This window comes from Gordionus sp. m RMFG-2023, chromosome 4 (genome assembly GCF_954871325.1).
Source record: "Gordionus sp. m RMFG-2023 chromosome 4, tfGorSpeb1-WG-v2, whole genome shotgun sequence".
In the NCBI taxonomy this organism is placed as follows: domain Eukaryota; kingdom Metazoa; phylum Nematomorpha; class Gordioida; order Chordodea; family Parachordodidae; genus Gordionus; species Gordionus sp. m RMFG-2023.
In genome coordinates, this window is record NC_088778.1 from 6823874 (window position 1) to 6840724 (window position 16851).

At 28.2% G+C, this 16851-nt stretch overlaps 1 protein-coding gene across 3 annotated transcripts in view; it reads right to left on the reverse strand.

Moving 5' to 3' along the window:
- Positions 1-1951: 1951 nt before the first annotated feature.
- LOC135928903 (leucine--tRNA ligase, cytoplasmic-like) overlaps positions 1952-16851 on the reverse strand; it is a 35437-nt gene continuing 20537 nt past the window's right edge. The window contains exons 20-29 of one of the 3 annotated variants that reach the window (XM_065465355.1): positions 15458-15548; positions 15095-15241; positions 14586-14720; positions 14261-14365; positions 12096-12206; positions 11902-11988; positions 10759-10948; positions 9018-9176; positions 3934-4114; positions 2408-2495 (exon numbers count right to left, since the gene is read on the reverse strand). In XM_065465355.1, coding sequence (XP_065321427.1) covers positions 3978-4114; positions 9018-9176; positions 10759-10948; positions 11902-11988; positions 12096-12206; positions 14261-14365; positions 14586-14720; positions 15095-15241; positions 15458-15548 — 1162 coding nt within the window. In that variant the 3' untranslated portion in view covers positions 2408-2495; positions 3934-3977. Of the gene's footprint in view, positions 2496-3933; positions 4115-9017; positions 9177-10758; positions 10949-11901; positions 11989-12095; positions 12207-14260; positions 14366-14585; positions 14721-15094; positions 15242-15457; positions 15549-16851 lie in introns of all 3 variants that reach the window. The other 2 variants (XM_065465354.1, XM_065465353.1) reach the window with 2 other exon arrangements.

Here is a 16851-nt window from a genome sequence, read left to right on the forward strand (position 1 = left end):
GTCGCATGATTGAATTTCACTAATTTGAATAAGGGAATATCCAGCCCAAATGCTATGAATAAAAAGAATAACATGTATTTTCCTCTTTTATAAATTTTTTGACCTCAATATAGGAGATAAGTTATATCATTTTCAACTTTATACTAGTAATATTTATTTTATTATTCCCTGAAGCGTAATCTTTAATCGAGCCCCTACTTTTACTTTCCATCAAATATTTGGATTAACCTCTCAGTTAAGATAAATTATGAAATTATTGAAGAACCATCTCAAAATATGGAATTATTAATGGCAATTTTTAATCATGATGCTATGAGTAAAAAATAAATAACATGATTTTCCTCTTTTATAATTATTTGGGTAAAATACTCAATTATATGATGAGGAAAAAGGGTATGTTTTATCATTTTTAGCATTAGTAATTTTTCTTATTCCCTGAACCGTGGTTATTGATCGTATCCCTACTCTTATCTTACTAAAAATGTTGTTTAACCCATTGGTTAAAATAAACTATGAAGTTATTGAAGAACAGTCTCAAAATATGGAATTATTAAAGCAATTTTTAAATCTTAGAAAAAAAATGCCTGTGCACTGTATCGGGGATTGTGGAACGAGAAGGTATATTCCGTTACTTTCCTGGCATTTAGCTAAATAATATTAAAAATGAACATTTTATTTAATTTTAAGATCTGCTCCATAATTCATACAATAATACTATTATCATATTACCTATATATATATTTTGTTATTAAATTTTTGATTAGAATGAGATTATAAAAACTTTTTTTTAAACAAAAAAAACAATATTAAATAAAAATACAGTCAAACCTATTTAATTGGATTTCTCGATAATAAGGGAAACTCACCAAAATATTGAGCCGTAATCAAATTGTTATTAACTACTATTAGAAAAAAATGCGTTAATACTTTGAAAAAAGAGCCGATTTTTAATTTTTTGTACATTTGAGTAAAACTTCTATAAAGTATAATTAAGTTTTTCTAGTTACAATCATTCATTTATATTGTATTTTATCATCTTTTTAAAACTATTCATGTCAAATAACAAAATTAATAAAGAAAACAAATATAACAAATTTGGTTAATTTAAAAAAAACCAGTTACATTACATACTCTAAGAGAATGTCACAAAAAATTAAATATTTCTAAATGAACTGTTAACAATATTCATAAATCCAAAGAAGACATTATCAAATGCCATATATGTATATAAAATATATTGTAAACAAAAAAAGATAGCATACTATTTTATTTCATAAATTAATTATATATTTTTATTCCTACAACCATTTTAGACATTCTTATTTTGGGTTATCGCGTTTATAAAGGGGGGTATATTATCATTATTTTTTTAAAATGATATAACCTGAATGAAGTAACCTTATTTTGCATAAGTTTATGAATACCATATATAATTTTACTCACTATTTTGATGAATTAATAAATATAATCTCATTTTTTTTGCTAAACTAAGAATATAACAGAAGAGTGAATAGGCACGTCTAAATTAACCAAAATTCATAGTCACAACTATAAAAATGTGAAACGAAAAATTCCATTACAAATAATAAAAACGTTATTTGATTTGATTCGTCGAATATTCGTTTGGAAAATTATATTCTTTAAAAATCTTTTTTTTTAAAAAAAATATTAAAAAATCTTCAAAACTTTTTGAATAAATCTTTGAATATTTTTAACAATTTAACTAATTGCAAATCATTTTAAAAATTTAGGAATAAGTTTGAATAGTTTCGAAATGATGCCGATTTAGGATAAATTTTGAATAACACGAAATATTTAAAATTATACGAATAATTCGATCTAATGGATAAAAAAAGTTGTTCGAAGAATAATATATTATTTTCTTTATTCGTATTCAATTCAATTAATTTTAATATTCCTATTCATAAAATATGATAGGTATAGTGCTAACTGTGCCCAAATTAGAAAGTTTTGAAAGTATGCTATAATAAATTTTAAGTGGATAATAAGGTTACAAAATTAGGGTTGGCAATAAGTTGTTTTTTTTCACACTCAAATTTATAATTGTTATCACCGTATAAATTTAAACGATAAATATTTCAGGCAATATATTAATGTTTGGGTCTTCAATAATTGATTTATGAATAAAGATTACCAGATAAAAATGTTTGATTGAAAATGGAAATGAAATATCATCTGTCAGAAAGGTTCGAAAGGGGGCGGAACAAATTTTTCTATAGGAACGCAAAAAATACCTAAACATAAAAATTAATATATTACAGATCAAATCAATTTCTTTTTTATTTTATATAAAAAAATGATTTATATGTAAAAAATATTTTAAAATAGATTTCAGGCGGAAACGTGATAAACCAACGTTTTCCCGACTTCGAAAAAATCTTTTTCCTTGGGAAATAAAAATATTTTCAGACCATTTTTGTCATCTGGCTCAGAGAAGAATTTGCTTTCCATTGGTACGGGATGTAAATGAGTGGCTAATAATCGAAAATTCAAAAAATAAAAGTGTTATTAAATAGTTATTTTTTTTTAAAAAAAGAAATTTTATGGCCTAATTCAAATTAAACGAAATGATCATCATTTTGTGAAATGAGATTTAGCAATAGATTTAACATTTAGCATATATTTGTGTTAACAGGCGAGATATTTTGCTTAGTATGAGTCAGGTCTAATTATAACAAAATATATTTTGAAAAGGGTACATTTATGCTGTATAACTAGTTATTTTTTGGAATGTCTAAAATAAATTTTTGTGAATGTGACCATAGAGATTTATATTATTGCTCAAAATTAATCACGAACGTTCGCATATTGAAAATCAACGATATATAAATGGTAAATAATTGTTAAACTGAGCATGAATTTTTTTTAAATTATGCTTGATGCGATGGAACAAATGGTTTCAAAAGTTTAATTAACAACTTTATTTAGGAAGACAACATTTATTATTATATAAGAAAGTTATTATAATAAATGAGGGGTATGTGTAAATATATATTTGACAAAATTTTGGATCCAAACACCGTTAGTGAGAGATGAAAAAAGTCTTCCCACTATTCCAGAAAGAAGGTAATGTTGTATTATATTTCAGAAATATTTTTGTTATTATCCAATTATTAAGTATTTGAATTTCGAAGATATTAAAGCTCAATATCATGTTGTCATTAAATCGAGAGTATGATTTTGATGATCAACAAAAATAAAAATTTATCATTATTATCGCCAACATGAAAAAAAGTAAGAGATTTTGTATCTAAATGCTATCGTTTCTTTAATAATTTTTGCTTACCTTTAATCTTGTTCAAAGAAATTCCTCAGCATCTCAGTTTTTATGGATTAGTGTTGTTAATTAGTCGATTAATTTCGTGGATTTGCTTATAATTTATTTCCATTATATTTCTTTTTATTTAGCGCCTGGCTTGCACCAAATCTAATATTTTGCATATTTTTTAAAATTATTATTTTATTAATAGAAGATTAGGCAAATTTTTTGTTTTCAAAAACTTTAATTAAAGATTTTAGTCGAATTTTTTGACTATAACTATTAGTTAGTCGACTAAATGTAGTGGATTAGCAACACTAATATGGATGCGAAACCGTAGCTAAAATGCTGCATAATATTGTCAAAATATAACAATTTTTCATAAATTTTCTCCAGATCAATTAACACAGCCATTAAGTAAAAGTAAGAAATAATTCAGCGAGCCACTTTTAAGTAAAATAAGTTTTTACCTAACTATAAATATTATTAGAACTAGGTCGCCATAATAACCTTCCTCCCCCTTTTGTAATTTATCCAAAGCGATTGACAGAGAAAATAATATTTGACAATATTCTTCTATAAAATGTCCATTTTCTTTTAAAACCTGAAATTATGTTTTCAAAAACCATGATAAGTTTAGTTTTTAATTTTGCCTGAGTTATTTCAGAAGATTTTGATCAACCGATAAAATTCCATGCTATACATATCCCCACCGCTGTATTGTGAAGGCTAGTGATAAGGACTGTTGAAATGAATTGGTTGTGGTCATAAGGCTTAAGATATGACAAGTGTAACGGAGATAAAGAATGCCAACTTTTCCATCTTGATTTGGGTCTGTAAAATATTAAACTATATAATTGAAATAAATTGCTTTTTATCAATTTCAAATGGTATATGTTTATTTGGGGTTTAATAACATTTTCATTTTTTTCGGAATAGTTATCATCTTCTTTTGTTTGTAAGTGTATTAATGTTACTTACTCTCTTCATTTTCATAATCATATAATTCTTTAGGACTCTCCCAATATCTTATAACTTATAGTTACCATTGAAAAACAAATTGACTTTATTTTCTATATTAGCAATTTATTTATAATTATGCAAAATTCAATTAGAAAATAAAATATTTTGAGTATTTTCAATATTTCAAAAAATGTATTTGGACAATAGTTCAAGGCCATATATCAAAATGTCACAATAATACATGCTTAAATTACTACCCTAATTAACGCAGTAGCTTCTTTGCAAAAAGCATTTCGCTAGTGCTTTACTCTATTTAAGGTTTAGTGAAGCATAAATGACACATAAAAATAAATTAAAAAATTAACTAAAATTATGATATCCCGGTGATCCTTAACAAGACATGCTAAACATATTATTTATAAATTGGGGGAAATATGAAGAATATGGGTAAGTTAATAACTTGCAAAAAATGTGCCAAATTTTTATAGATATTTTAAGCAAAATTAGGGAGGAGGGTTAATATATTCCTTAATTTTTATTATGGCTCATTTATATTTTTATCTAAACATATTAATTTAATAGGCGTGTAATGACACTACTTCTTGGTGGCCGATCAGATCTAATATTAAATTAAGGCCGCCGATATCATATTCGATTTTTGTATTCTGTAAACATACTAATCGTTTTAATTTTTAATGCACACAATCTAGTGTTACAAAATCGGTCCAAGTCGATTTTTAAAAATGTTAACTCAGTATTTATCCAGAAAAATTATTATACAAGCCTGACGATTTTTCTCATATACGGCTCAAAGGTTTGTGTAACGGACCATTGTTGTATGGCTCAAATATTCATATCCTTTATTATTCATATATATTTTTCGGGAACCTTTTTGTGGCGTAGCGCCCACCAGATAAGTTTTTTAGAATTATCGAAGGCCTTTTCTAGATCGAGAAAGACCATGTGAAGCTTTTTGTCCTTTTCTCTGTATTTTTTAATCATTCGCCTAATTGCGTGGATTGCATCAGTCGTTGATCTTCCAGGCATAAAGCCAAACTGAGTCTCTTCTATTTCGACTATATCTCTTAACCTTTTTTTCTATTATTTTTTCGTAAAGTTTTAGACAGTGTGATGCCCCTAATTTTGAAATCTGTGTGGATCCCTTATTGAAAATGAACTAGATATCTTTGCCGCCATTGAGAAATCTCTTCGTTTCCCAGTATTTTATTGTACAGATTTGTGAGGAAATGTATTCCTTCATCTCCTAGTGCTTTAAGGCTTTTAAAATATCATCAGGACCCCTAGCTTTTTAGTTTTTCATATGTTTGAGACATGTGATTATTTCTTGTTCCATTACTGGTTGTAAAAGGTGACATGGGCAGTGTCCATCTAAATGTAGTATGTGGGGATTAAAGTTGAAAAGCTCCTGAAAATATTCTTTCCATCTATTCATTATTTCTTTTTCCTTTATTATCAATTTCCCTTCTTTATTTTTGATTACTTTCGGAGCTCCGTTTATATCCTTATAATTCTTTTCTCGTTGTTTGGCTAATCTGTATACTTTATTTTGCCCCTCTTAGTATGTAGTTCTTCGTATATGTCATCGTATGTCATTGCTTTAGCCTTAGTCACCGCCTTTGTAGCTATTCTCATGGAATTTTTGTATTTTGTCTTATCATCTGGGTTCTTTGGATTTGTACCATATTTATATAGGGCTCCTTTTTTCCTGTATAGTGACTTGTACCTCTTCATTAGTTCTTTGTGTGACATGTTACCTCCCCTTGTCAAGCCTAATGTAGATTTGGCAGTAACTATTAATCTAGATAAAAGGTCTGTCCATATTTTTTCACTAACTTGTGAGGAATCTGTTGTTTCAATGTTTGCATTGATTGCAAAGGCATCTGTCATTGATTTTAATCTACCCCATTTGATGCATGGTTCTAGTTTTATCTTGTTTTGAGTGTATTTATTTGTGAAGTGTAAATCCATGACTAATAACTTGTGTTGCACGGCAATATTTCCTAAGATCCCTAAGAATGACCTAGTCATAATAGCTGGAGACTTAAATGCTCATGTGGGAAAAGCAAGAGACAGCTACAAAAGGCATCATGATTGTTTTGAATATGGAGAAGAGTAAGTACTGAAATTTGTGCAAGCCTTCGACCTTGCCTTAACCATATAAGAAAAAGGACAGTCATTTAATAACATATGAAAGTGGTATAAGGAAAACCTAGATAGATTACATGCTAATCTCTATCAGAAAATTAAAAGATGTAATAACTGCAAAGTCATCTCAGGAGAAGATATTGCCGCGCAACACAAGCTACTAGTCATGGATTTACACATCACAAATAAATCCACTCAAAACAAGATAAAACTTGAACCATGCATTAAATGGGGTAGATTAAAATTAATGACAGATGCCTTTGCAATCAATGCAAACATTGAAACAATAGATTCCTCACAAGCCAGTGAAAAAAATGTGGACAGACCTTTAATCCAGATTAATAGACACTGCCAAATCGACACTGGGCTTGACAAGGGGAGGCAACAAATCATACAAAGAACTATGGTGGTGGAAAAGATGTACAAACCACTATAAAGGAGAAAAAGCCCTATATAAAATATGGTACAAATTTAAAAACCCAGATGACAAGACAAATTAAAAAAAAAATCCAAGAGAATAGCTACAAAGGCGGTGGCTAGGGCCAAAGCTATGGCATATGATGACATGTATGAAGAACTACATACCAAAGAAGGGCAAAATAAAATATACAGATTAGCCAAACAGCGAGAAAAAAATTCTAGGGATATAAACGGAGCTCCGAAAGTAATCAAAAATAAAGATGGGAAATTGATAAAGGAAAAAGAAATAATAAATAGATGGAAAGAATATTTTCAGGAGCTTCTCAACTTTAATCCCCACATACTACATGTAGACGAACACTCCCCATGTCAAAACCTTATACAACCAATAACAGAACAAGAAATAATCACATGTCTCAAGCATATAGAAAACAACAAAGCTAGGTGTCCAGATGATATTCCAATAGAAAGCATTAAAGTACTAGGAGATAATGGAATACATCTCCTCACAAATCTGTATAATAAAATACTGGGAAATGTGAGATCCCTCAAAAATGGAGGCAAAGCTATCTAGTTCCTATCTTCAAAAATAAAAGGGATCCACACAATTGTCAAAATTACAGGGGCATAAAACTAATGTCACACTGTCTAAAACTATACGAAAAAATAATAGAAAAAAGATTAAGAAGGATATAATCGAAATAGGAGAGACACAGTTTGGCTTTATGCCTGGAAGATCAACAACCGATGCTATCCATGCAATTAGGCAAATGAGTGAAAAATACAGGGAAAAGAACAAAAAGCTACACATGGTCTTTCTCGATCTAGAAAAGGCCTTCGATAGAATCCCAAGAAAACTTATCTGGTGGGCGCTATGCAACAAAAGATTTCCGAAAAATATAAAAAAATAATACAGGATATGTATATGGGCCATACAACAATGGTCGTAGCACAAGTGGTACTTCAACAGGCTTCACAATAGCCGAGGGAGTTCATCAAGGGTCGACTCTCAGCCCACTTTTCTTCATAACAGTAATAGATGTATTATCACAATTTATACCGCAAACAGTCCCGTGGAATATGATATTCGCAAATGATATTGTGACACTTGCAGAATCCAAAGATGAAATGAAAGAAAGATGAGTAAGTTGGATAAATATCTTAGAAAAGCACGGACTAAAAGTAAACAAAGAAAAGAAGGAGTATATGGTGATAGAAGATGAAACAGAGAGCATTGATATAAATGAATGGCAGATATCGGCAATTGAAAGCTGAAAATATTTGGGCTCCACTATACAAACAAACGGCATAATAGAGAAAGAGATAAAGAGTAAAATTAATCAAGGGTGGTTAAAGTGGAGATCTTTATCTAGAGTGCTCTACAAAAGAATTCCAAACAAATTGAAGGGAAAAATTAACAGTTCCATAGTACAACCAACTATTCTATACAGTTCAAAAACATGACCAACCAAAGAATCAGACGAGAGAAGTCTACAAACTATGTAGATGAGAATGCTGATATGCTAGGGTATCAAGAACGGATAAGGTGCGAAGTACAGGAATACTAGTATGTTTAAAGTAGTGCCTATTAAGACTAAGATAACGGTGAACAGACTAGGTGGTATGGGCACACAATGAGAAGGCCTATAAACTATATAGGAGATAAGGTTAAGAGTTTGGAAGTGATGGGCAAATGTAAAAGAGAAAGGCCAAAACTTCAATGGGGCAATAAAGTTAGAGCCAATATGAAGAAATATAAATTAGATAAAAGAGATAGCAAGAATAACATAAAATGGAGAGAGATATTGAAGGAGCTACCAGGTGAAAGCTAAAAAGAAAGGAAAACATAAGTCATTTAAATATATTAGAATGATCAGTTATAGTTTATATTCATGAATCTAAAAGTATATAAAATATTTTAAATTGATAAATCAATTATTTATATAAATGACGTTAATCTATTTACATAATAAGTAACAAACAGAAAATATTATGAAATTTTAAAAGCCATTTTATCGGATAGCAAAATTTTTTAATATTAGCTAATATCGATATTTAAAAAAAGATGAGATATCGGTCTGATTCAAAAAAAATGTCGGTACATCCCTAAATAAATATATAAAATCAATGAAAACCATTAAGGGACTAGGAGTGAAGAATAAAAAAAATTTAATGAGAGAATGCATACGTGGTAAAGAAGTAGCAAGCTTATTTGGACCAAAGAGTTGCTCTTCATAATCCAAGCAAGATGGGAGCATTCTGGGCCCTAACAAGGGGTCTTCGTATCTGCAGAGGAATATATCTTTAGCCTTGAAATCGGCCGAGCGTGCCAGATATTTATTTATTCCTAAAATTAAATGACCAGAGAGGACATTAAAAAAAGGTTAATAAATACAAATAAAACCTATTTTCAGTGGAGATCACAAATATAACGTTATCTGAACTTAGCTCATCCGTGTAATTTTTCCTATTTTGCTTTCTTTTCTTTATTTTTATTCCATATTTTTTATCTTTTCTTTTGAGGATAAAATCTTTAAGAATTTTATCTATAAATGACTCAGAGGTAAGGATCTCAAACCCAATACACTCGTATGGCCCTAAGTTAAATAATAGTAGGTACACCTAATTTTTTTCTTTGTTTTCTTTCTAGACTTATTCAGTATTTTATTCTATGTAATATAATTATACGAGTCAATGCTGCATTATGATAAAGTTGATAAGCTACCAAGAATCTAGTTATTTTGCCGATCATTTTTTTTTTGAAAAATGTATCGGATGATATTGCTAATAAATTATACAAAAGTAAAGATCTAAAAATACAGTGTTAGTCGTTGTTTGAACAGAAACTCTTATTAAGAGAACTTAAAATACGGTAAATTTTTTATATTTTGTTTTCATTCAATTCGAATATTATATAAAAAAGAAGTATTACCCCAATTTTTATCATTCTTTCGAACTATTTCCCATTTCAAACGAGCATAAAAATATAATTTTTTTAATAAAAATCAGCTGAATAACTAAATTATTTAAAAAAATTAATAATTAATTAATATTTTAATACATAAGAAAATTTTTTTTATTGTTGTTTTAACCATTAATCAACGTCATGGCTAAGCAAGGATTTGTATAATTGTTAGAATTTAATAGTTAATTATCCTTTTCCATCCTTCATTTTTATAAAAGTAAATATTCAACAATAAAAAAAATGTTCCAACTAATTATGCACATAAATATTATACTTTTAAATTAATTTTTAATATCAATGAATAAATTTCCTTTTATTTTTATTTTCTATATGATACAATGATGGTCTTTAGGAAATAAAATTACTTTGATGTCATTCCTTCAACCTCCTCTATTAAAATAATTTGATTCTCTATTACTTTCAAATGATATATGGTAAAGTTAATAAGGTTATCCGAGTATTCTTTTATTTAAAAATCGCTACTTTCTTTTTATTCAAAAATAAGTTTATAGAATAAAGCTTATTTCGAGTAGCTTATAAAGTAATTTTCATGCAGTATCATTGATGCACAAAATTAAACAAATGAATTTAAATTTTTTTCGCTGATTTTTTTCGAATAAATTATAAGTTAAAGTGTAAAAGATTGTATTATTTAACAAATGTTCGTTTTAAATCGGAATTTGTTCCAACAAATGGTAAAAATAGGGATAATTACATTTTTTTTCTCTTATGGTTTATGAATTGAATGAGAATAAAATATAGGAAATGTTATTTTTGTATTTTGAGCTATCATAATAAGATTTTCTGTGCAAAAACAATGGCAAACCTTGTATGTGAGAGAGGATGGTGCCAGAGTTCAATTTATTGCCAACAATATAAATACGAGGCGAAAAAAATACGTAAGGTATATTTGTTTTTTTAGTTTTAAAGGGAAGTGAAGAGAAAAAAAATATTAAGTTTAAACTGTCAATGATATCAGCCACCCTTTCGTTTTGGGTCACGGGTAGGTTTATTTCGAAATAAGGGGCCCCTACTTGCTTGTTGATAAACAGGATATCAAATACCGGTTCAAACCCAAATACGATCGCTGGTTTTCCGGGACAACATTCTATTTTGTCGTCTTGGGTATCGGCAAGTACATCTATCCTTTTAAGCTTTTCGCATTATACAAAAATAAACAATTTTAAAGGATACACTTAAATTTGGGTTGATATGTATCATGGTAAAGCACCTTATTTGAATTTGGTAAAAAAATAATAATATGATAGCCCAAACATTATTTTTAAAATGGTAGATCATATTTAACCTAAACTTAGTCATATCAGTAGGCTAACCTTAATACAAATCAAGTCCTTATCATTACGTTTTGGTATTTAAATGCAAAGAGGGGGGGGGGCATAAAATGAAAATCATTTATAAAAATAACTAATTTTCCTTTATCATTAAAAAATAATAATAGGCATCTATTAGAAAACTTGTATAAAATTTCGGTAAGTGGGTGTATTGAGCTATTATATTAAATAAATATTAAACCCAATAAGATATTATGCTTATTTAGACTGACAATTCATTCTTTTTAAAATATATTGAATAAAAATCAGCTGGTGACACGCCATTTTGGTATCCCATATATATTTTTTCAAAAAAAGCTATGTAAATTCTTTATAACGGGAAACCAATATGGCGTCCATCAGCTGATTTGGATTAATATTCCTAAATGAATTAATCGTCAAAGGTCTTATTATATGTCAATGAGTGGTCCTAAGCGATATCACTATGGCCTATAACCATAACTTCGTACAAAAGGTTAGTTTCAGAAAAATATTGATACCCACCAAGGATCGAATAAAAAGAAGAGAAAAAAAACTATAATTAATAAATTATAATAGATGGCTCAATAGGTAACCACTTCCCCAAATAAGTAGCTATGAGTGGATTCAAAGAATAAACCCAAAAAATATAAGAAAATCAATTTTTACTTGATAGAATTCCAACAAAAAAAAGACTTTGAAACTTAACGAATAAATACACACTTTATGCAAAGTGTGTATTTATTCGTTTTAAGCATTGATTTCTAAGAAAAATTTTACAAAAAAAAGGAACTAACCTCCAAAGTGTTGCACAAATATTTGATATTTTGCTGTAAAATGTTCTGTTCGTCCAGTAAAAATGTTTTCTCTTCGTCAAAATTATCCTGAATAAAAAGTTAAGAATTACGTTTATAGTTTTTTAAATTATAGCTATTCTATTCTTTTATTTTAATCTTAATTTTTTTTTAAATGAATGCAAATTAAAATAAACCTTAATGGTTTGAACCAAGGGCATAATTTTCTTCTTGTATTTCTCGAGAGCGGGTATTTTGTAAAGCGCTTCGGATATGAATTTGTTATCGGGTAAGGTGCCACCGTTATTCTAATAACAATAATAAAAAAATTAAGAAGGGGACAGGGCCGTCAATTTAACCTTTCGGGTAGACCGAGCCCGATCATATTCTCACTCTTATCCTTTTTATCAATATGTTAAAAACATACTAGGGTTTTCACTTTTTAAAAAAAATGGTATTCGCGAATGAGCAGCTTATAGATAATGAATTAGCCTATATATCAGAGACCTGCAGAGGCACCATTTGCACGGCCCGGCCCGGTTTTAAAAATTTAAGGCCCGGCTCGGAATTTTTTAAAATTATATTCGACCTGGTATATACAAAAATTCACCTATGAAGTATTTTACCATATTTTTCAGCGAGTATTATCGCTTATTATTTAAAAAATACATGAAAAAAGCTAATATTTTGAGAATATAATATTGAATTTATATTATAAAACTGTTATTTATAAAAATGGATATTTTGAGCATATACTATATCTTTTGCATTTATAAAAATAAAACTAATATTCATAAAAATGGTAATAATATTTTGAGCATATACTATATTTTATATTGCATTTAAAAAAAATAAAAATATTTAATTTATAAAAATGGAAAATATTTTGAGAATATAATATATTGTATTTAATTTACTATTTAATTTATAAAATAAAAATAAATCGCTATTTAAAAAAATGCAAATAGTATTTTGAAAATATAATCTAATTGCACAATATTAATATAATTTATTTTATAATTTTTAAATATTTTATATTACTTATAGGTTGGTTTTTCAGGTGTAAAAAAAAATTATTAATTTTTATGGATTTACCAACAGATTTATGTCATTTTAGATGTGATGTACCATGTTTATAATTATAAGATAATATACTTGAACAATTCTTACATTGTACGTAGCCAATGTTTTTTTTATTTTCATCTATGATGATGTTAAATTTAGCCCATATTTCAGATTTTAAATTATTATTTGTATTTCTAAAAGAATAAATATTATTTTTAATTTTATTAATTATATCATTAGTATTTTGTGCCATTATATTCCTTTATTTGATTGTTTTGGTAAATATTCTAAAAATTTAGATATGAATTATAAAAAATATATTATTAATACTTGAATATTGGGGCTTATTTAAGATATTCCTTTATTTGATTGTTTTGGTAAAATATGTTGTAAAAATTTAGATATGAATTATAAAAAAATATATTAATACTTTGAATAAATTTGCAGGAAATTAATAATTAGATCGATCTGTGGGTGTTAGGTGTGTTAACCATCACCCAATATTATATTAATCATAACTATAATATAATCTAATCTTATAACCATTAACTCATAATGTAAAAATTTTTATAAAAAATATTAAGGCCCAGCCCGGGTTTAACAATCTTAGGCCCGGCCCGGATATATTTTAAAAAAAATTTTTTTAGGCCCGGCCCGGATATATTTAAAAAATTTAAAATACGGCCCGGCCCGGGCCTAGGGCCGGGCCTGCAGGTCTCTGCTATATATACAGTATATACGAGATGTGGTGAGAGCCCGGAATCGGCCTCCATATGGTATAATTTATTTTTTCTAAGAAAATTTTAATTCCGGAGCAGCATGAAATATGATCAAGAATAAAAATCGGGGGCCAAATAATTCTGGGCCAACTCCAATATAAAAAGAATTCTTTTTAAAAAAATTTGGGTCGGGCTTTAAAAATGAATTTTTTTCAAACCTAAGCTAGACCTAAAATTTAGACCTCTGGCAGATCCCCTGCAATATGTTATAACGAAATATAAATAATTTATAATAAATAACAGAAGTAGGTAAATAATAAAGGTAAATTAATGTGTAATATTTTATTTAATTATTTTTTAAAAAATAATAATTTATAATTCACTTTTAAATGTTTATATTTATATGTAAAGAACAATAAAACAATTTTGCAAAATTCTCTTTAAAATATTTTTCTGAAAAAATAGTGATGTTTCCAAAACGTCTCACTGTAGTTAAGATCTTATGAATAGGATTTAAAAAAATGGAATTTTTAAGCATTACAATAAGTATAAATCAAGAAATATATTTTTTAAAAAACCTTCTTCAAAGTAGTTAAAGTATCTATAACGATCTTTTGCCAATGGGGGAAATCTTTAGCTACGTATATGATGGCATTGGTAGGCTTTTTACCAGCGAATTCTTTCTAGAAATGTATGAAAATAGGAGTATAGAAGAAGAAAAAAGCTTTATTCCTTTGATTATTAATACAATTAAATTAATATTTAAAAATATAAACCATTTATGAATGGGTACAGTTTAGATAACCTCTAATTATATATAGGCGATAGTTTAAGAAAGTATATACTATATAGATATATTTTTTATAAGTGAATTATACTATTTTAATATATAATAATTAAAACCTTTTTGCCAATCAGTAAACTTTTCAGGTGAATCCTGAATTCGTGAGCATTTTTCCAGAGATATTTGGAAGCTTCTAGCAAATTCTTATCCACCTTTCCAGCCAGGGGCCATTTGGCTTGAGTTATAGAAGTTTTCTAATATTAATTGTTTTTATATAAAAAAAAACAGTGCTATAACATCAATGAAACCTCCAAAAGGTTATTTCCATGATGAAAACGCACCTATCTTGACCATCTTAAGTCGGTATTAGCAATTCCCAACCAAAATCTTATAAAAAATATTTATATTTACGATTTCTCAATATTAACCAATCTACTTGAGAAGAATCACTTTATGAGAATTCACTTTTAGAAAGTTATAAATTTCCATAATAAAACATATTTGATATGAATCAAAATAACAAAAGAAAGTGACTCTCAAAAATGAATTTGAAGTGTCAAAACATATTATAGATAATTATTAATACAAATCTAATGGCTAATCATTTATCAATTAATGTTTGTAAAACCATTTTCAAGGAATGCAGCCATATGAATTCGGTAACGTGTGGGCATATAGGCGAAAGCAGCAAGCATTGCACTTCTATATACCTAGCGATAAGCGAATAATTCATGCCCAAATCCATACAGAGTTCTCGGTACCTATCCCTCGCTCCCTTATTTTATACCAGAAATAAATAAATAGTTCAGCCCTTTATTATATGGAAATTTCATTTTTTTTAAACAAAAAATTAGGCGAAAACACAAAGTTATATTAAATATGAGAAAATGAACTAAATTTCATAATATTGTTGGATATTTATGCTGTTTTTTTTGCGTTTAAAGGTGGGAAATTTATTATATCCCACCGTGTTTTTAAAAAGATGTTTTACTTGAAATTCGAAAAAGCAAATTTTTAAAGCTTCTTTAAACATCATCCGTTCATAAAAGTATTCCGCCTGGTTAATAGTGTCGTTTATCTCGCTAAGTGCATTTTTATTAAAAGAAAATAAAAATTCAATATATAATATATAATTTCGCAAAGCCAAATGTTTAAAAAAAATAATTTTTTATAAAAAAATTCAAAAATTCCGATTGGAACCTTTAAAGCATCTTAAAACATTTGACTATTCTGTTAACCCTTTCGCGTACAGCGAGATCATTTGTCATCAAAATTTTTAATCAATTAATTTTTATATTTAAAAAAATGGTTGCTATTTAGACACATTAATTTACAAAACAATATTTATTCTTTCATATTTTATCATTAACCTGTCAAAATCATTATTTTAATTTCAAACATTGTAAAAAAATTACGGAACAATAGAGCTCCGGGTTTGGACAACATTACAGCTGAATATTTAAAAATATCCCCGAACATAATCTCTTCTTTTCTCCTTGCTCTCTTTAATAAAATTTGGGAAAGTGGGAAAACTCCGACAGAAAGGAATAAATCTCTCCTGTGCAACTTCCCGAAAATCAAGGAACCTAAGAAATTCGCGGTAGTATTCCTAACTTAATGGCCGTCAATGCTACCTCGTCCAATATAATTTTTCCACGTAAAGCAAATAAGTTTCTATTGCAAGGGAACAAAACTCTCTTTGAACAATCCCTTATTTCAAAAAAAGGAACCTTTATTAATGCTACCAGAAATGGAAACGTTGAAGTTTGCTGGGAACTTTTTAAGAAAGAACTAGCGGAATCTTATGAGAGACTGCCAAACGTAAATCTTGCATCTAGGAAGGAATGGATGTCTGATGAAACTCTTGAGAAGATATATCAACTAAGAATGACGAACAGCTCTAACATTGATTTATGGAAAGACATTAAAAGATTACTACGGAAAGATAGGAGAATTTTTATTGCTAAAAGGGCGGCTGACATTGACAAAGATATGAAAGAGAACAGGATCTACGATGCATATAGAAAATTAAAGTACTTCTGCAAATCCAGTTGCTTTGTGAAACTTCCTATGATTGTCTTAGCAAATGGGAAAACCATAACGGACCAAGATGAGCAAATGGCACTGTGGCTGGATCATTATATGTCGATTTTTGACTCCCGCAAGGCTACTCCTTTAACTACGGTGAATTCTCACACTATTATATCCCCGGCTGGTTTCTCTTCAAATGAAATTTCGAATATCGTAAAGAAACTACGGAACAATAGAGCTCCGGGTTTGGATAACATTACTGCTGAATATTTAAAAATATCCCCGAACATAATCTCTTCTTTTCTCCTTGCTCTCTTTAATAAAATTTGGGAAAGTGGGAAAACTCCGACAGAA